Source organism: Hemicordylus capensis, chromosome 5, assembly GCF_027244095.1.
Source record: "Hemicordylus capensis ecotype Gifberg chromosome 5, rHemCap1.1.pri, whole genome shotgun sequence".
Taxonomy (NCBI): domain Eukaryota; kingdom Metazoa; phylum Chordata; class Lepidosauria; order Squamata; family Cordylidae; genus Hemicordylus; species Hemicordylus capensis.
This window is the reverse complement of record NC_069661.1, coordinates 199,356,955-199,377,918: the sequence shown is the minus strand read 5'-3', so window position 1 is coordinate 199,377,918 and position 20,964 is coordinate 199,356,955. Positions and strand designations below refer to the sequence as shown.

General features: G+C 42.3%; 1 protein-coding gene across 13 annotated transcripts in view; it reads right to left on the bottom strand.

Annotated features, from left to right (window-relative positions):
- Window positions 1-20,964, bottom strand: part of LRRIQ1 (leucine rich repeats and IQ motif containing 1) — a 235,134-nt gene that overhangs the window by 99,614 nt on the left and 114,556 nt on the right. For 12 of the 13 annotated variants that reach the window (XR_008308467.1, XM_053255309.1, XM_053255314.1 and 9 more), the window contains 2 exons: window positions 15,008-15,081; window positions 10,181-10,274 (listed from right to left, as the gene is read on the bottom strand). The exons of the other annotated variant lie outside the window; for it this stretch is intronic. Coding sequence is in view for 11 of the 12 variants with exons in the window: in XM_053255309.1 (XP_053111284.1) it covers window positions 10,181-10,274; window positions 15,008-15,081 (168 nt within the window). In the remaining variant the exon portion in view is untranslated. The remainder of the gene's footprint in view (window positions 1-10,180; window positions 10,275-15,007; window positions 15,082-20,964) is intronic. 13 annotated transcript variants of the gene reach the window in all.

Below are 20,964 nucleotides of genomic sequence, written 5' to 3'. Positions count from 1 at the left end.
TCTCTCCAGCCCGGGGACAGTCAACTTGTACTGAGCCCTGCAAGTGTATGGTGAGGTTGGAGCACATGAACAACCAAAAAACTGCAAACTGGAGCTATATTACAATTTCTTCACAATGTTCGCACTTCATACACACTATATTACTCTGTAATTTATAGTAGTCTGGTTTGAATAAGGGCTCTCCAAGCCAACGTTTTGTGGTGCTCTTATGCAAGAATAGGCTTTTCTGTTTATTTGCAGGGGTGAAGAGAAATTTTGCTTGTAGCTCCTCCCTTAAATTTATTTTGGGGACAAGAAAGACATTTTATGGGGGAGAAAAATTTTTGGGGACTGAAGATGTGGGTTGTTAAGTTTGGCAGGGGGAACCTCTCAAATGGCAAATGCTTAGTGGGGATCTGCGCCCTTGTTTACTTGTACAGGATCAGTTGTACACAATCAATGAAGATGTGAACACAAAGCTGATGTGATGCCGAAATAAATGAAGAGGCTGTAGTTCCTTGTATGCATCGGAAAGCCCAAACAAGGCATTCTGAAAAACACATTATTTCTACAGAGAGGACACATTTACAGGAAAGGGAGCCCCCTTCACAAAGGATTCTATTTACCCCCAGGCCTACTTAAATGTAACCACACATTGCAGGCCTTCAGCCAAATTCCACAGTAAGTTACAATATCACCAGATTTAAGCACAATCTAGCCAAGGTTAAGCATTTTTAAGTCCTATGGATTTCAGTGCAAAAGTTAAGAGCATGTTAAGTTATTCCACATTGATATTGGACTAAAGATGCTTAATTTTAGCTGTCTTATTCTCTTTTGTTAATATCTTTGCATATTCTTTTGTTAATATCTTTACAACTAAAATGACAATTTATTGTAGGATTTAAAAAAATCCCTTCTGTGTTTCCTTGTTACAAGTGCAAAAATGTTAGTACTAAACGGATAGCCCTGATTATGCAGTGTAGAGTTATTAGAGACAATGTTGAATAATGATATATTGAAAAGATGCCATATCAGGTTGATTAATGCTGGAAAGTATGGTTTCTTAGAGCCATGGGATCTTAACACTAGTTTTTCCAGCTGGGTTTCTCCTGGTGACGGCTGAGTCAATATTTCATTTAGTGAAAACTTCCTGGTGAATATTCTGTCACTTAAGAGCCTCTATTAATCATTACTGCAATGAAACACATTCCCCCTAGGAGTGCTCAGACTGATCCCAGGGTTTAATTTCTAAAAAGTGATTTCTTAGTACTTCAGCTTCTTCAGTGTTATCACTGGCTGGACATGAAAGCAGGAAACCGATTGGGAAATTTTACAACTAATTCCTTTGTTGGTATCAAGGGGTTATGTAAAGTTCATTGGAACATATTGCCTGAAGTTATATTCAATGCTGAATTCAACAAATCCATACTTTATAGTATCCCATTAGATAAATTAATCTCTTGTTCAATCAAGAAAGTTCTATTGGGTCAAATAGTGTAGGAGGACCTTGTTGGCTCAGGAATTTCAAGGATTTATTTTAACCTGAGTTTGGATGGAACAGCAATTAATTATATGTAATATCCATAATTAAAAAGAAGACAGCTAAGACTAGCAAGACTGTTATGTTGTCATACAGTGTGCAATACTTAAGAAAAAACTGACCTTTAACTTTAATAGTCACAATACAAATTATCGTCATTATGGAAGAACATAAATATATCTGCAGCTATTTCTATGCTAGTCAATTCTCAAATATTTTAAAGTATAGGTTTCCCTTGTCCTCACTTTCTATTCAAATTATTAATTGTCAGTTTGATCAAGGATTTGCTTAGCTGATACGCATCCTCTGGGATCTGTACTCATGGTGAGATTAGGAATGGGTCTTAAGTTCATAGGTCTGCTTACCAGCAAGCTCCTCACTGCATAAAGAAAGTGAGCAGTTGAACTATTGTTTTTATTCAGATGCAAGATCTCCCATATAAACCTTGCTTTTAAGCATGATCCAAAACTCTGTGGGCCCTCAACTTTGCAATATATGAAGAGATACCAGGGTCTGTGAGATCTCTCTCTCTCTCTCTCTGTGTCAGTTTTAGGGCTTTAGTGTACACTAGATGACCCTGGATTAAACAGATTCAATTTTAGAAGGGTTTTTTGAAAAGTTCAGTGGGCTCATTAGCCAAACCCATAAGACAAGGAGATAATGGGAAAATAATCCATATGGGGGAATTGGAAGCAGAATGTAGGGGGGGAAATGAAGAAAAAGCAGAAAACCAATACAGGTGCACAAGGATCTTTATAATAATTTGAGAACCAAAAGGAAAATATCAAGGAAGTGGAATGAAGGGCAGGTTACTAAGTATGAATACCAGTGATACAGCATTACTGTAGGTGTTTCCACATATATACATTTTCATTTTCTATAAATCAGACTGATAATCATCTGGCAATTTCTGTTCTAGGCACTGCTAGTTAATTTTAATTAATGTATTTTCTGGAAGAAACACTGCAGTTGGTACATTTTAAAAAGCTGTTTATTGCTACCTGCGGTGTTTACACCAGTGCGGCATTTACGTGTGAATTCAGGAGCAAGCTGGAAAAGCGCTTCTGCCGATGTGGCATTTACATGAGATTCCAGGTGGGATTTTGGCACCAATTTGTGGGGGGAAATGGTGCCTAAATGGCATAAACATCATCATCATCATCATCATCATCAAACAAGTCCATCAAACAGTAGAGGAGGAGAAAAGAGGCCTTGAAGAATATATAAAGGACAGTGAAGAAGATGCACTTAAAATGGTCAATAACGAGAAACTATTCAACACCAATGAAACAAAGCAGGACTACAAGAAAGAACAAGACAAGAACTGAGCAGAAAAATGGAGAAATAAGCCCCTGCATGGTCAATATTTGCACAATATAAGTGGAAAATCAGACATCACCAAGACCTGGCAATGGCTTAAGAATGGCAACTTGAAGAAAGAAACTGAGGGTTTAATACTGGCTGCACAAGAACAGGCACTAAGAACAAATGCAATAAGAGCAAAAGTCGAAAAATCCACAACAAACAGCAAGTGCCGCCTTTTTAAGAAGCAGATGAAACAGTGGACCACCTGATCAGCTGTTGTAAGAAGATCGCACAGACTGACTACAAACAAAGGCATGACAAGGTAGCAGGGATGATACACTGGAACATCTGCAAAAAATACAAGCAACCTGTAGCCAAGAATTGGTGGGACCATAAAATTGAAAAAGTTGAAGAAAATGAAGATGTAAAAATATTATGGGACTTCCGACTACAAACAGACAAACATCTGCCACACAATACACCAGATATAACTGTTGTCGAGAAGAAAGAAAAACAAGTGAAAATAATCGACATAGCAATAACGGGATAGCAGAATAGAAGAAAAAGAAATAGAAAAAATGACAAAATACAAAGATCTACAAATTGAAATGGAAAGGCTGTGGCAGAAAAAGACCAAAATAATCCCAGTGGTAATTGGCGCCCTGGGTGCAGTCCCAAAAGACCTTGAAGAGCACCTCAACACCATAGGGGCCACAGAAATCACCATCAGCCAATTACAAAAAGCAGCTTTACTGGGAACAGCCTATATTTTGCGACGATATCTATAATAACCAACAGTATTGATGATAAAATTCAGCCATCCCAGGTCCTTGGGAAGGACTCGATGTCTGGATAAAACAAACCAGTCAATAACACCTGTCTGACTGTGTAAACAAGAAATAATTATTCAATTTCTATACTGCCCTTCCAAAAATGGCTCAGGGCGGTTTACAAAGAGAAATAACAAATAAGATGGCTCCCTGTCCCCAAAGGGCTCACATTCTAAAAAGAAACATAAGACACACACCAGCAACAGTCACTAGAAGTACTGTGCTAGGGGTGGATAGGGCCAGTTACTCTCCCCCTGCTAAATAAAGAGAATCACCACGGTAAAAGGTGCCTCTTTGCCCAGTTAGCAGGGGTACACTAGAGCTACACTGCTAATTTCAAGCTGACAATTGTGCTAAGAGCAGAACCGACTGGAAATAGAGCTGCAGCCCATGAATTTGAAGTGGATGAATGCTGTATTCATTGGTGGAAAATTGGAAAAAGATCACCTGGCAGGTGTGCCAAAATCAAAACGTGCAAGGAGAAATAGTATTGCAGCCTGGCCTGATTTGGAGAATAACTTTGAGGAGTGGATTAAAGAGCAGAGAGAAAAAGGAGTGATGGTCTTGACTGTGAAAATCCTCCTACAAGCAAAATTAATGGCACAACAAATAGGAAAAACTGACTTTAAAGGTGGTCCGTGTTGGTGCTACAGATTTATGAGGTGAAAGAATTTATCTGTGTGCACGAAAACAATGATGGGACAGCAGATGCCAATGGACTGGTGGGGAGGGAAGTCGGCATTTTTAAAGTTTGTTGCAAATGCTATTGAGCGGGGGGGAAATGTGCAATCACGAACAATAAATACGGACAAAGTTCCACTGGTGTATGACTGTCCCCTGAATAGGACTGTGAATGAAAAAGGAGAAAAATCAGTTTCCATAGTGACAACCAAAAATGAGAAGATGTCTTTCTCGTGCATATTAGCCTGTGCCGCAAATAGCGGCAAACTAAAACCAATGATAATTTTTAAACAGAAAACTATCCCGAAAGGCAATTTTGCTTTGGATGTTGTTCATGCTGATGAGAAAGGGTGGCTGTGCGAAGCCATAATGTTCGAATAGCGTAATGAAATGTGGCAGAAAAGAGAAGGAACTTTCCCCCAACCCCATGGCATTTTAATAATGGATTCAATGTGTGCGCATTTACTGGATTCAGTTAAAAATGAATGCCCTTATGCAAATCTATGGTGTGGCCACAACTGGAGTTCTGTGTACAATTTTGGTCACCATATCTTAAGATGGATATTGTAGAACTTGAAAAGGTGCAGAAGAGGGCAACCAAGATGATCAGGGGCCTGGAGCACCTTCCTTATGAGGAAAGGCTATAGCTTCAGGAGCTCTTTACCTTGGAAAAAAGCCGACTAAGGGGAGACATGATTGAGGTGTATAAAATTATGCATGGAATGGAGAGAAACACTAGAACCAGGGGTCATCCCATGAAACTGAAGGTCGGGAAACTTAGGACTGACAAGAGAAAGTACTTTTTCACACAGAGCATAATTTAATTATGGAATTCTTTGTCATGGGTTGTGGTGATGGCCACCAGCTTGGATGACTTTAGAAGGGGCTTAGACAAATTAACGACAAACACGTCTATCAATGGCTACTAACCTGGGGGCTGTGAGCCACATCCAGCCTCAGAAGCATGATGCCTCTCAATACCAGTTGCAGGGGAGCAACAGCAGAGGGCATGCACATACCTTTTGTCTGTGGGCTCCCCAGAGGCAACTGATGGGCCACTATGTGAAAGAGGATGCTGGACTAGCTAGGCCTTGGGCCTGATCCAGCAGGACTGTTCTTATGTAAGATCAGTATGAAAGAGCAATAGTATACTATCATTATGGTAGTTATCAACTTCCACAACAAGAAGTGCACGCTGCGCTTGCATTAGAGACCCAGGTTCAAATCCTCACTCAGCTATGAAGCTCACTGAGTAATCTAAGGCCAGTTACTTTCTCAACCTAATCTGCCTCATAGGATTATTGTAAAGGCAGGTGATTGGGTGAGAATATTGTATGGCAATCTCAATTCTCTAAAGGAAAGGTAGATTTTTCAAAATTAAAAAAAACCCCTAAATAAATACATGTCCTGCTTCTGTTTTCCTTCCCTGTCTTCTTTTTTATTGGCATGGTGCTTCTATCATGTGACACATAGAAGCACCACATCAATAAAAGAAGGCAATAAGTTCCTGAGAGGAAATCAGTAAATAAGCTCATCAAAAGGAATAGGAAGTGACTGATGAATGGCTGTTAGTCAGTCATACTCCTTCTATGCTGAAGCAGTAATGGGGCAGAACTGCAAAGTGGAAGACATTGAGGTCATTCACGTGACTAATACCAGAGTTCAACCTACCTTCCCCCAGACGACTGATGTTTGTGTCTTGGGTGCACGAACTGCACGCCCACATGGTCCGCGCTATTGCGCTCCGCGCTACTCCTGGCAGTGCACATCAACAGAGGCTTAGACTAGTTTTCATTCTTAGTAACCTGCCCTTCAATTCCGCTTTCTTGATGTTTTCTTTTTCCAAATTATTTCCAAAAAAGATACTCTAGACACCCATCTCTGTGTGTCCTCAGGCTGCATGCACAATCCCGGCAGCTGGGTAAAGGGAACACTCACTCTTTTAACTTCAGCTAAGAGCCAGGCTAGGAAGTGGGGTTAGGCTGGGTGGGAGCACCGGGATCTGTGCATGGCTAGGCTGCCATCGCCTGGGCTAGGCTGCTCGTGAGAACAGCCTCATTGGCTGACATCCAGACCAATGAAGCACCAGCACTTTGTAAGAAGTGCTGGTGCTGTGTGGGCAGTGTAGCTGCATTTCAGAGGAATGCAGAGCATGCACTTGTGTGTTGGGGGCACTGTGTCCTGTAAGAAGGAAACCCAGAAGCTGTTGACTATAGCTCCCAGAATCCCTAGCTGCAGTGGGTTTTGACTGAGGATGCTGGGAGCTGTAGCCAAGAACATCTATAGTTAAGAACATCTGGGCTTTGGTTGAGGATGCTGGAAGATGTAGACAAGAACATCTGGAATTTTCTGTTCGATGCTGGGAGATGTAGTCAAGAACATCTGGGATTTTCTGTTCGAGGGAACACTGGTTGGGTGTGTGTGCATTTTTTCCAATCTCTCCTCACGGAAGTGCCCAGTGTGACCCAGAAGTAGGTCCCTGAAGTTTGTGCAGTCCTAAGGGACCTGCTTCCAGGTCATAGGGAGAATTGGGGGGGGGGGTCAGCAAAAATTGCCCCATCCTGCAGAAACAGCAGGGCTGTGTTACTCTGAAGCACAGCAGCACCACTGCTTCTTACATAGCACTGGTGCTTCGCTAGTCTGGATGTCAGCCATCATTTTTATTTATTCGGGGAATTTCTTTCCTACCTTTCCATTACAAATGTGGTTGAGACCAAAAAATAAAAATAAATAAAAAGTTACAATAAAATTAATTCAAATACAGAAAACCCCCCACCAAGTGATGTAGGAGACCAAAGCACTAGAGAGAGAAAAGAAAATCACACAGAAGCCAAGACAAAGATCTGCCTAAACAAACATGTCTTCAAATTGTAACAGAAGACAGTAAAAGAAGGGGCAAAATGAATATCTCAAACCAGAGTGTACTCCTGAAAAGCTTTAATAGTGCTTTGTCTGTCCACATTGGAAAGGCTGGATGTGCAACTGCATTTTAAAAATTAAAATATCACCGCAAATCAGGTCTGAAAGAAGTTGGAGGGGCAACACAGAAAATACTGGTATGCAGCAGGTTAGTAATGGCATTGTCTGCATTCTCCATAAAAACAGAGGATGCCAATTACAGACTGAAGTGCTGGTGTGAAAGCAACCTCTAACTATCATACATGAAAACTCATGAAAAATTGATGTTGCCCTAGAAAGCTACAGAAAAACTAATATCATATTATATATTATATGGATAATAATATATTATATAATATTATCTGTTATATTGATAAAATAGCCAACCATTCTCTCTCTCTTATTATATACGAGAGAGAGAGAGAGAGAGAGAGAGAGAATGAGAATGACTGGCTATTTTATCAACCAAGTTAGCTAAGGTAGTAATACTAAGCACTACTGAAATAAATGAGCCAAGTTAGTCATGGATAACTACTGTAAGTTCCATTAATTTCAATGAGGCTTAGTCATGACTAACTTGGTGTGGATCTTGCCCAATAGTTCTAAACTAGAGGGATGTAGATACTGGTCAAACACAAATAATTCTACAACTACAGAACTAGTTCCACACCGGAACAAGAAGCTTAAGTTGTGAAATCTTCTCTGAAGACTGTTGTAAAAAGGTTGTGCAAGAGGCATCTGGAATGGATGGTTTCTATAAATGAAAGAAAGAACAAGAAAAAGGTACACACTGAAAGTAGCTGTGAAATGAGTCAAAAATGGAAGGGTGAGCTGTAAAGTGGGGACTAAAAGCAAAAACTTCAGGAATGGAAAAAGGAGTCAACAACTGCCATAGGAAGAGAGGGCAAAGAGATCAGAAAGGATGAAATAAAAGCAGCAGAGTCATCCTTTGGTAAATGTAAGGTCACAGAAGGGGCATAGAGGAGGCAATACTGAAATTGTCAGAGGAGGAATGTAGAGCATCAGAGGCTGAAAAGGAATGGTGCTTAAGAAAAACAAGATTGACCAAATAGCCCTACTCTTAAAAAGGGAACAATCAAATATACAAATGCAGTGAAATGATGATGAGAAGCTATTCTTGAGATGAAAGAGATACTTGGATGAAAAAGTGGAAGATACCAAACGGGGAGGTTTCAAAGGGCAAAATGGAAGAGACAATTAAATGTTTAGCTGGGCATAGAATACATGCATAAATATTAATCTTGCTGACAAAAAGACATTAGGAAATAGTTTCCAAGGAGAGTGTGAACATAATCATTTCTACATAATCCATTCACTGCTACATATCTATCAGTGTATGTGAAAGAGTGGTTAGTGTGGTGGTGGTGGTGGTGGGGGAGCTGCTTTTTTTGATGAAGTTTTGTAAATCTGTTGATAGTCCCAAACAACAAAAAGTGTTAAACCAAATCTTTGTACACTGGGATAATATTTCCTTTCATTAGTCACTGTGAATTATATTATGCAACCACTGACATAATTCTGATAAATATGAATGTTCACCTCTTTCTTGTAAGTGCTTTCAGTTATTTCAACAAATAAATGTGTCTATCATATCAAATATATACTGGCCATGGACCTAAAACACAAGCAACCTGCCTGACACCTTCTCTGTAAAAATAATGCTTACAATCAAGAGATCTGGGCAAAGGTTTACTATTATGAGAGATAAATCATGGTTTTGCCCTTGCCTTCCTCCCACAACTTCCCTTTCACCAGAGATGTAAATCACTTCTATGCAATTTTGGGGGAAGAAAAAGAAAAGGAGGAAGGGAACAATAGATTTTCCAAGCACCATGTTGAGTTTAGAAAAAGGTGACTAAGGGGAGACATAATAGAGGTTTATAAAATGCACGCGCGTTGTGAATAGAGAGGAGTTTCTCTCTCTCACACACAACACTAAAACCAGAGGTCATCCCATGAAAATGACTGTCAGGAAATCTAGGACTGAAAAAAAGGAAGTATTTTTTACACAGCGCTTAATTAATCTATAGGATTCTCTGCCATTGGGTATGGTGATGACCACCAGCTTGAATAGCTTTAAATGTGGTGGCTTAGACAAATATCCATAGAGGTGAGGTCTATCAATGGATACTTTCCATAATCAGGTGATTAGCACCTGACCTCGATATACATGGGGGGGGTGGAGAGAAAAAGGGTTAACCCCATGTATCCATGGGTCAGGGGTGGCCCAAAATGAACTCTGAGGTTATTTCCGGCCACCATTTTGACTGCTGGAGAGATTAGGACCCATTTTATGGCTCACAATGGAGGCAAGAAACACAATTTTGGGGCAATTTTCAGCCACGTGGGCAACGGTGCAGCATGGAGGGCACCATGAAGGCCATTTGGGGGTGATTGGGTATGATGGGGGGGAATGGGGCAAAACCTGCCATTTTTGGCCAATTTTTGACCGATTTTCTGCATCTGGGAACCGAAACCCCCCCCCCATTCCCATTGCCCTAATGCCCCATTATTCACAGATTCACTATCTATGCCCCCCCATGGAACAGAACCCCCATGAATAATGGGGTTCTTCTCCTGTAGTCTGGATGGCTGTAGGATACCTCCAGTTTCAGAGGGAGGATACCTCCAAGTAGTCCACCAGTTGCAGGGTAACAACAACATGAGTGGGGGCATGCCTTCATCATCTACTTGTGAACTTCCTAGAAGCATCTGGTGAACCACTGTGAGAAACAGGATGCTGGACTAGATAGGCCTTGGGACTGATCCAGCAGGGCTATTAGATTCTTAGGTCTTTTTTCAGTTAAAAGGTAGATTATATAGCCCATCACTAAAGCCATGGGAGGTTAACAAAATCTCAGCCACCCTATTGGTTCTCTCAGCCACACTTTTCACTAATTTCAGTCCTTTTCTCTGATTTGCTTACCTCCAGTTCTCTTCCTGAAGAAGTGGATTTCTGCATAGGGATAATTCTCTCAGATTATGACAACCATTAAGACACTGAATCACACTCTGAAGGTCTGCATTTATTAAGTAAAATGTAAAGAAGAGAGGGGAAATTCTATTTCAACTAGAGTTTCAAAAAATACATTTCAGTAGCTGTCAAAGTAAGAGAAATTAATTAATCAAGTTAATCCCCAATTTCATCCAGTCACAGTTTTGCAAGTAGTGGACGATGAAGCAGAATTCCAACACACCAACTCATTCCTGCCTTCCAGTCAGTGCAATGTGCTGTTCCCCAGATAATATCAGCTAATGTAAGGTATAATTATTCCAGAAACCTGCTGGTGGAAGGAAGAGGAAAGACTTCATCTGGCCTTGGCAGACTCCAGAGTGAGAGGCTGGGGTTCCTGCCTGGCTGCCTCTTCTTCTGCTCCCCCCAAGGACTGCCAGTGGTGGTGAGTCCTGGGGCCAAAGGTGACTGGGCAGTTTTAGTTCCTATGTTCCACCTGTTGGAGCTGCAGCTGCCCAGGACTATATAGGCACGCTGTCAGTGTCGGCGGGCCCGCCACCAAAGGGGTCGCCCCTTTGGGGGAGCCACCGGGGGAGAAGAAGGGTGAGGGCTAGACCATCTGTTTAATTATTAGATTAGGGAGGAGCTACTCAACAGTAGAGCTTCTTTTTAAGTAAGTTTAGCTGTTTTTAGAACTGACCTGAAATTGTTACAATGTGTTTGGGTTCATCTGGAGATGAGGAGACAGGAGGCGCCTTTGAATGTGGGGCAGCTATCCCAGTGGTGGTGGGGAATAGAAAGAGTAATGTTGTCAGGTCAGGAGGCCATTCCAGGGGTAGGGTGGTCAGAAATTTAATTGCTGTCCCCCCTTCTGGCTGTCCTGCCAGCTCTCTGACCTCAGGGAGCATTGCCAACAACATACATGGCCTTATCCTGCTTCTCTGCAATGCCAGGTCGGTCCAAAATAAATCTGAACTCATCCGTGATCTGATTATGGATGAAGGGGACAACCTGGTGTGTATTACTGAGACTTGGTTGGGGAAGGCTAGTGGCCCAGTTTGGACCCAGCTTCTCTCTCCAGGATATTCTGTAGAGGAGCAGGTGAGGGGATGTGGGAGGGGAGGTGGAGTGGCTGTGGTCTATTAGGATAACATCTCCCTTACCAGGGTCCCTGTTAGGGTATCGTACCATACTGAATGTGTGTACTTGAGTTTGGGGACCAGGGATATATTGGGACTTCTGTTGTACTGATCGCCACGCTGCCCGATGGAATCCCTTACTGAGCTCACGGACTTGGTCATGGAACTCGCGTTGGAGTCTCCCAGACTTTTGGTGCTGGGGGACTTCAATGTTCATTTTGGGACCAATTTGTCCGGGGCAGCTCAGGAGTTCATAGCGGCCATGACAACTATGGGCCTATCCCAAGCGGTCTCTGGATCGACATATATTGCAGGTCACAAACTTGATTTGGTCTTTTACTCCAATCAGGGTGGTGGTCCGTGGGTAGGGACTCCTGTGATTTCCCCATTGTCATGGATGGACTACCATCTGATTAAGGTTGGACTTATGACCACTTCCCACCACTGCAGGGGTGAGGGGCCTATTAGAATGGTCCACCCGAAGAGGTTATTGGATCAGGTAGGATTCCAAGAAGCCTTGGAGGGATTTAATGTTGGCTTTGCCGGTGATCCTGTTGATACCCTGATTGAGAATTGGAACACCTTGCTCAAGAGGGCAGTAGACACGATTGCTCCTAAGCGTCCCTTCCGACCTGCTTCAAAACTGGCCTGTTGGAATACGGAAGATCTACGGGGCTGAAGCGGCAAGATAGGCAACTGGAGTGCAAGTGGAAGAAGACTTGACTCGAGTCTGACAGATTACGACATAGAGCACATTTACAGATCTATGCTCAGGCAATATGTGTGGCAAAGAAGCAGTTCTTTTCTGCCCATATTTCCTCTGTGAGTTCATATCCAGCGGAGTTGTTTAGGGTTGTAAGGGGACTAGTATCTGCCCCCCCTCCCTTGAACCAGAATTTGGAGTCATCAGTTACCCGCTGCGATGTGTTTAAAGAATTTTTCGCAGATAAAATCTCTCGGATTCGGGACGACTAAGATGGAGACTCCACAATTAATTTGATGTCTGAACTGGAGGTGTCCAATAACTCCTCTTATGCAACTCGACTGGATCGATTTCAGTTTGTGACTCCTGAGGATGTGGGCAAGCTGCTTGGAGTGGTGAGGCCTACCACTTGTTCTCTTGACCCTTGCCCAACATGGCTTGTTCTATCTAGCAGGGAGGCTGTTGTAGGCGGCCTGGTGGAAATAGTAAATGCCTCACTGAGAGAGGTCAGGATGCCTCCTTGTCTTAAGGAAGCAATTATTAGACCTCTTGTAAAGAAGCCTGCATTAGATCCCTCAGAGTCAAACAATTATAGGCCAGTTTCCAACCTCCCATGGTTAGGCAAGGTAATTGAGAGGGTGGTGGCCTCTCAGCTCCAGGCGGTCTTGGAGGAAACTGATTATCTAGACCCATTTCAAACTGGTTTTCAGGCAGGCTATGGGGTGGAGACTGCCTTGGTCGGCCTGACGGATGATCTCCAATTGGCAATTGACAGAGGAAGTGTGACTCCGTTGGTCCTTTTGGATATCTTGGCAGCTTTCGATACTATCGGCCATAGTATCCTTCTGGAACGTCTGAGGGTGTTGGGGGTGGGAGGCACTGTTTTATAGTGGTTCCGCTCCTACCTCTTGGACAGATTCCAGATGGTGTTGATTGGAGACTGTTGCTTTTCAAGATCTGAGCTTAAATATGGTGTCCCTCAAGGCTCCGTACTTTCTCCAAAGCTTTTTAATATCTACATGAAACCGCTGGGAGAGATCATCAGGGGATCTGGAGCTGGGTGTTACCAGTACGCTGATGACACCCAGATCTACTTCTCCATGTCAACTTCTTCAGGAGCTGGCATATCCTCCCTAAATGCCTGCCTGGAAGCAGTAATGGGCTGGATGAGGGAGAATAAGCTGAAGCTGAATCCAGATTAGACGGAGGTACTTATTGTGTGGGGTCAGAACTCCGGAGACTATTTTGATCTACCTGTTCTAGATGGGGTCACACTTCCCCAAAAGGAACAGGTTCTCAGTCTGGGAGTACTTCTGGATTCACACCTCTCCCTGGTTTCTCAGGTTGAGGCGGTGGCCAGGGGTGCTTTCTATCAGCTTCAGCTGATACGCCAGCTGTGTCCGTTTCTCGGGATCAATGACCTCTAAACAGTGGCACATTTGTTGGTAACCTCCAGACTTGACTTCTGTAATGCGTTCTACGTGGGGCTGCCTTTGTATGTAGTCCGGAAACTTCAATTGGTTCAGAATGCGGCAGCCAGGTTGGTCTCTGGGTCATCTCGGAGAGACCACATTACACCTCTGCTGATGGAGTTACACTGGCTGCCGATAGGTTTCCAGGCAAAATACAAAGTGCTAGTTATAACTTCTAACGCCCTAAACAGCTTAGGACCTGGGTATCTGAGAGAACGTCTTCTTCATTATGAGCCCCACTGTCCATTGCAGTCATCTCTGGAGGTCCGTCTCCAGTTGCCGCCAGTTCGTCTGGTGGCCACTTGGTGACGGGCCTTCTCGGTTGCTGGCCCAGGACTATGGAATGCGCTCCCTATTGAGATACGATCCTCCTCATCTCTGACAATTTTTTTTTAACCCATCTTTTTACTCAGGCTTTTTCAGCTTCTTAATAATGTATAGGTTTTTAATTCTGTGATTGATGATTTTTAAATTGTTAGTTTTTAATTGTTTTTATGTGTTTTTATATGTGTTTTTAACTGTTTTATCATTGTGAACCACCCAGAGACACGAGTGTGGGGCAGTATGAAAGTGTAATAATTAATCAATCAATCAATCAATCAATCAATCAATTCAGACAATTGTTAAGTGCTCACTCAGTAATATTAAATCACTCTTGAACCTTACCTCTCTCTTTTATTTAAATATGCCTAAATCCTGGGCTTCCCCAGTCCTTCCCATCTCCATTGTTCTCCCCTTTTTCCATGGCTTTAGTTGTGGTGAAGGTTTTTGTCAGTGCCATCCTTAAGCAGTTTATGCTAAACAGTATTCTCTGTTAACCAGGGTTTTACAACCAGCTTCAAATATGCATCCCAATCCTGGCTGATTTTGATCCCTAGTTACTGTTGATGATTAACTGCTTAGATGTTGATGTATTATCATCATCATCATCATCGACGTATTCAGCTATGGTAGTGGAAATTTGTGAAGGTGAAGAGACTGTGCAGTCCTGAAGCCTGCTCCCAAGATAAAGAGATCGGAAGCATTATGGCAGACATCCAGACTTGCACTATATGGTGCAGTGTGCAGAATTCCAAACTACCACTGTGCTTTTGCACAAGCGGGGGAAGGGCCATATTTTTGGCAATCTCTGCTTCCCTCTGAAGCCTACTGTGCATCACGAAAATATGTTTCTGGGGGTCACATGATCATCAGAGACATATTTTTGTGGCACACAGTGGGCTTCAAAGGGAAGAGAAGACTGGCAAAAATTGCCTCATCCCCTTATTGTGCAATACCACTGCAGTAGTCTTGAACTCAGCACACTGCAGTCTATATGTGTTCACTGACTCTAAAAGTCATACACAAGAGCAGCGCATTAAATACCTAAAATGTTCAAAGCCTGCTTTTGTATATATGTTAACAACTGAGCCCCCTTACATTCTACAATATAATATTTGAAAGTCATGACAATTTAAAACCATGTTGTCTTTTAAAACTCACCTACCTAACAAGCAGTTGTTGCTGAGATCTAGCTCTTCCAAAGACAGAAATGAAAGAAGAGGGGCGAGATGAGTCAAGCTAAAAGAAAAAGAGGCCAACAATATGTTTACAAGGATACATTCCTAAACTAGTCTTATTCCCAGAGACACAAACATGAGACAAGTAGCTGCAGAAAAATATGCTCAAAATCCAAGGATGTATGTGTAATTTGTTAGCAGAGAGGCTGCCTATTAGCTATCCAAGGTGCTAGAAGGAGTGTGACAGTTTTGCCTATAATAACTAGATTTATCTGGCTTCAGGAAAGACTAAAGAAGCAACAGTTTTCAAAAACAGTGAGATGAGTTTCCCTATCTATTATTTATTCATTTTAAGAACCTCTGTTTTGCTTTATCAAAACTAATCCCAAGATGGTTAATAAAATTATTTTAAAATTTCTACATCATTCAATAGAAGCAATGAAACATCACCTAAAAGCGGGGTGAGGAGACAACTCCATAGATAACTTGTTCTTGTTCCTTGAAGCAGGTTTTATCACTGGACCAGAATAAATAGCACCAAGCTCTGTCACATTTACTTAAAGCTTACTTTTCTTTTGCGGGTTTCATCCACTGATACCACCTTTCTTTCTGCTCACATTAACAAGAACATTTCTGCTCCAAGTTTAACATTGGCATTCTTATGTGGCTGAATGCTTGAACATGTTCTAAAAGCAGAGCTTTTGGCAGGGGTAAGCTGGTAGTTCAAGATGCATTTTAAGTTTTGTTTTTCCTTTTACAAACTTGATTTTATTTACTCTTAGGACATGTTACCTTCTCCAGATTTCTAGAAAGAACAGTATACAAATGGAAATAAGTAATGCAGAGCCAGCAGATCATGTCTGGTCTACTAGGGATGTCCAAACCGGCTCAAAGTCAAACAGGTTTGATGGCGAGCCAGTTGCGTTCGATGGCCTGGGGTCGAACTGAACCACCCCCTGTTCGGTCTGACACCGGACCAAACACGCCCCAACTGTTTTTGTTTCCAACTGATTTGCAGACTTCCCCCCCCCCCAATTGTTATTAATGTCATTTACCCCCTCTGGGGGAGTTGTTGGAGGTGACGGGAGGGTCCACGGAGGTTCCCCTCCCCCCTCCAGCCTCAATGCAGTCCAAAATGGCCCTTTCGGGCCTTTCGGCATGGTGGTCATTTTGGAGGCCACTGCACCTGCGCAATTGGCCTCTGAGAGGCCTGGCCAGGCTTCTCAGAGGCCAATTGTGTAGGCACGGTGGCCTCCAAAATGGCCACCATGCCGAGGGGGAAGACCCGTACGGTCTGAAGAGCTGGCCAAACAGGCCAGTTCAGGCAGAACTGAGGCTGGCAGGGGGAGGGGGAACCTCCGTGGACCCCCCCCACACCGCCTCCAACAACTCCCCCCGAGGGGGTAAGTGACATTAAATATAATTTTTTGGGTTTTTTTTAAAGGTCTGCAACCCCCCACCCCCAGACCGGACCAAACCCGGGGGGTGGGTGGTTCGAAGGGTGGGTTTGAATCCACTCTGTACTCAAACTGAACTGGGCCAGCTGGTTCCTTGCACATCCCTATGGTCTACAAGAGGCTTCAAACACAGAGCAGATTAATACACTCCCTTCCCAAAGACACAACATAGGCTTTAGCTGCTACCCACATGTTTGGCAAGGGCTGAAGTTTGTGAGCCAGTAGTTTACAATTTTAAAAGAGAAGTGTTGTCAGTGAGCAGGATGCAGACTGTCAGTCATCAGTAAGCACCAATGAAATAAATGAGGTAAGTCAGTTATTTATTTAAAACATTTATATCCCGCTCCATCAGTACATTACATTGTACTCCATCAGTACAAACCCCATTTGTCTGATCGACTGCCAGCCCTCACTGCTTGCTGCTGTGGCTAGGAGACTGCAGGGCTTAATGTACCACGCACCCACGCAGTGCATTATGGGAATTACGGGGGGGGCACACCTCCCAGTACCCCAACCCTCTGCATTACCAGAGAAGGCAGTTGCACATCTGGGCACATGATCTCTGCACCCAGACCAACAGAGTGGATTGTCTGTGTTGGGGAGTTAAGCTTTTTTAGGCCTCCTCCCCTGCCCCTTCAATCCCTTTCTCACGGACTGAAGAAAATTTGTGAGAAAGGGCTCACACATCACACTGCAAATGAAGTTCAGCAGAGCCATCAGAGCCCCAGGAATGTGTGCGAGCCTGACTTCCATTGTCAAGGAGGATATGCCAACACTGGGCATGACATGTGAACCCACCAATGTTGGTATATTTCACCCTACTTCTGGTACAGAACCCAACAGCTCTTAGTTACAAATCTTAGTTACAGAGGTTCCAGAATGCAAGTAGTATAGAATATGCCAATATTTGTTTATTTATTTTTATGTATTTAACATATTTTTATACTGACCAAAACTTATGTCTCTGGGCAGTTTGCAACAAAAAATGACAACAGAAAAGTCAAAACATAGTTAAAACAAATAAATGACAACACAGAAATTAAAACATTGGTTAAAATAAATGACAGCAAAAAGTTATAACATTACAACAATTGAAAACCTTAAAACAATATTTTAAAACAATGTTAAAACTATTAAAATGGTATTGAATCAGGGGCGTAACTACCATTCGGCAAGGGGAGGAAGTCGTCTCGGGGCACCACTGCCTCGAGGGGCCCCCCAGAGGCACGTCACATGACTCCCCACCCACCCGTGTTGCACCCCCTATGAATTATGTTGAGTCTCTTGGAGATCGGCAGTAGCAGAGAGTAACAAAAACTAGATTCAATGTGAACTAGATATTCACCATATTCATAATGGGGATGTGGGTGTGAGTGCACTATATACTGTGAAATGTGTTTGTGTGTGTATATCAGTGAGGGGCCCATTTTAAATCTTGTCTCTGGGCCCACTCCAACCTTGCTACGCCCCTGTATTGAATTAAAAGCCTCGGAGAACAGATGTGTCTTTAAAGATTTTTTAAAAAATTGTCAGAGATGGAGAGGCTCGTATTTCAGCAGGGAGTGTGTTCCAAAGCTTCAGGGCAGCAGTGGAGAAGGTCCGTCCCTGAGTTGCTACTAGACGAGGCGGTGGCAACTGCAGACGGATCTCTCCTGAATATCTCAATGGGAGGTGGGGTTCACAATGAAGATGTTGTCTTTAATACCCAGGGCCCAAGCCATTTAAGGGCTTTATAGCACCTTGTATTTTGCCCAGAAACTTATCAGCAGCCAGTGTAGTTCTTTCAATACAGAAGTAATATGGTATCTTCGAGATGATCCAGAGACCAACGTGGCTGCCACATTCTGAACCAACTGTAGTTTCTGGACTACATACAAAGGCAGTCCCACATAGAGCATATTGCAGTAATCCAGTCTGGAAGTTACCAGCATATATATCACTGTTTTGAGGTTGTTTATCTCAAGAAATGGATGCAGCTGGCATATCAGCCAAAGCTGATAGAGGGCACCTCTGGCCATTGCCTCAGCCTGGGACACCTGGGAAAGGCTCAGATCCAGAAGCACCCCCAGACTGTATACCTGTTCCTTCTGGGGAAGTGTGACTCCATCCAGAACAGGCACATCCAACTCATATTGGCAGGTTTGGCAGACCCAATGTTGGCATATCCTCTGTGACACCAGAAGTTGGGCTCATGCATGTTCCAAGGACTCTGGCAGCTCCACCAAACTTCAAGTTCAGCATGGCTAAATTTGTCTGGATCTTGCCCAGTATGTGGTTCCTAGCAGCTGCTGAAAATGCTCTAGAACACACAGGCAGTGTTCTGGGAGCGCACTTCCATCACTCAAAGCTCATTCTGGACCACAGATGTTAGCCTGTATGGGGGATTTTGGCATCTGACAAGTTGCATTGTGATTCAGTGGCCAGCCCTCTTTTCAAACTTCCAGATCTCTGAGTCAGTGTGTTAGTTGTCCCCTGTACTGCTAACCTTTGAAATGTTCTGATACAATAAGCCTTCGATGAGAATGGGATGCATACTAAAATCATAGACATAGGCTAAACACTACAGTGGCAGAATCTAATCTGAATAACTTTCCACTCTGTATATAAAAATACAAAATCCCTTATGTGTTTTTAAAAAAAATATATTAGTATTCAGAGTGTTGCAATACAGGGAACTGGATAGCTTACTTGTTTTTCAGAAATAAAATTCTTGTCTTTTATGCTACTTGAATACAAGACAACCCCCTTTTAAAAATCTGTCATTTTATAGCTTCCTTTTCGCTGGCGGTCTTTGTCTTTTTTTTTATTTTTAAGAAAATTCAAACCAGAAAGACAAAGGACATTACAGAAAACTTAATACCACTTGACCTTGTCCCACTAGCCCTGGGCATTAAAAGGATATAAATTACAAAGACGACACAAAAGTAAAAGATATTTTTAAAAGTCCAATAGCTTCCTATTTCTGGTATCATTTAGAGCAGGCACAGGAGTGGGACAAAGACACTTGAGACTGTTTATAAGAAGAAAGTAAAACTGAAACAAACTTGAGAAGATAGGTTTATGCAGTTGAAAAAGAAGAAGCAGCTGTGAGGTGCTAAAGTCTGTACTTCAGAATATGTGTACCTAGTACACATTTAGTCCTATGTCCAGTTATTCCTCTTCAGTTTGATGCAGGCAGATTACTTTGGAGGCAAATGGATTATCCATAAAATGAACTAAATCTAAATATTGCATGCTATGTAGTTGGCCTTTTACAATGTTTATTGTCACAATGAGTGAACATTCATTTTCACCCAGTTTAAGGCATATATAAGAATGGCAGTTACAACATCCACTTTCATTTATAAAATGTTAGAAAATAAAATATTATTATTTGATTCTTTACATAGTACATCTTTCAAAATGCCTATTAAAGGCAGAATTTAGCCATTTTAGAAAGCATGTTAAATCTTGGCTTTTTACCCAGGCTTTTATATGATTGTCTCTGCTGCTGCTCTTTGTACTTTGTATTGTTTTTATACTTGTGTTTAAAATTGTTTAATCAGATTTGTCTTATATTTTTAACTTAATATTTTAACTGTGTCATTTTTATAATCTTGTTTTAAATTTTGCTGTAAACTGCCTTGGAATTGTTTTAATGAAAGGCTGTCTACAAATTTAACAATAAATAAAGAAAAATAAAGAAATAAATTCCCAATTCTGTGGCTGAGTCTGTTGGAAGCTTAAGTATCTCATATTGCAGTCATTGGGATTTTGAACTTGCCAGCTTTAAGCTGGAAATAGTATTTTAAAGCCTAACATTATGGTTGTGTCTTCTGGTCATTATATACATGGAATATTGTTTCTAAAATGCCTGAAAGCAGAGTTATTTCCTTTCCTGGCCACCCAGCCCTCCACGAACAATAATTCAATTACTTTCACCTAACTCAGAAATGCTTTTTCCTGCAAGAGCTGGTGGTGGCGGTGTGCACTGTGAAGCAGCTATCTACACAAACTAGGCACTAACAGGTAAGCTGTCTGGGCTTGGCATCACTCAGGCAGTGAACCCCACAAGTGCCTTCAGGGATAAAGCAAGCAGAGAAAGGGCTAATTCACATCAATGGAATCCAGCCAAGTATTATGCAAGGTTCAAGGAATCTAGGAGCAATGAGTTTCGCAAGCCTGGTCAGCTAGAACAATCAAGGAAACCAGCAGCTAGGACAACAAAGGATGTCGAAGCAGGAATGACAACATTTTTACTGACTTCCTTTATAGTCTTGTAATTCAGGCATATGCTATGGCTCCTTTTGATATACAGTGGAGATTCTAATCATACTCTCTCATTTCTGTAACAAATATGTGATCAAGCCTTGCAGACAACTGTTTTTCTTCCTCTGATGAGCTTTCTGATAGTTCTGTGCTGCTGGCTCATAAGAAAGTTACGTTCTGGTAGACTGAGACCAGGCTCACTGGTCTAACTATGCAAATGCAACACTACTAACCACTTA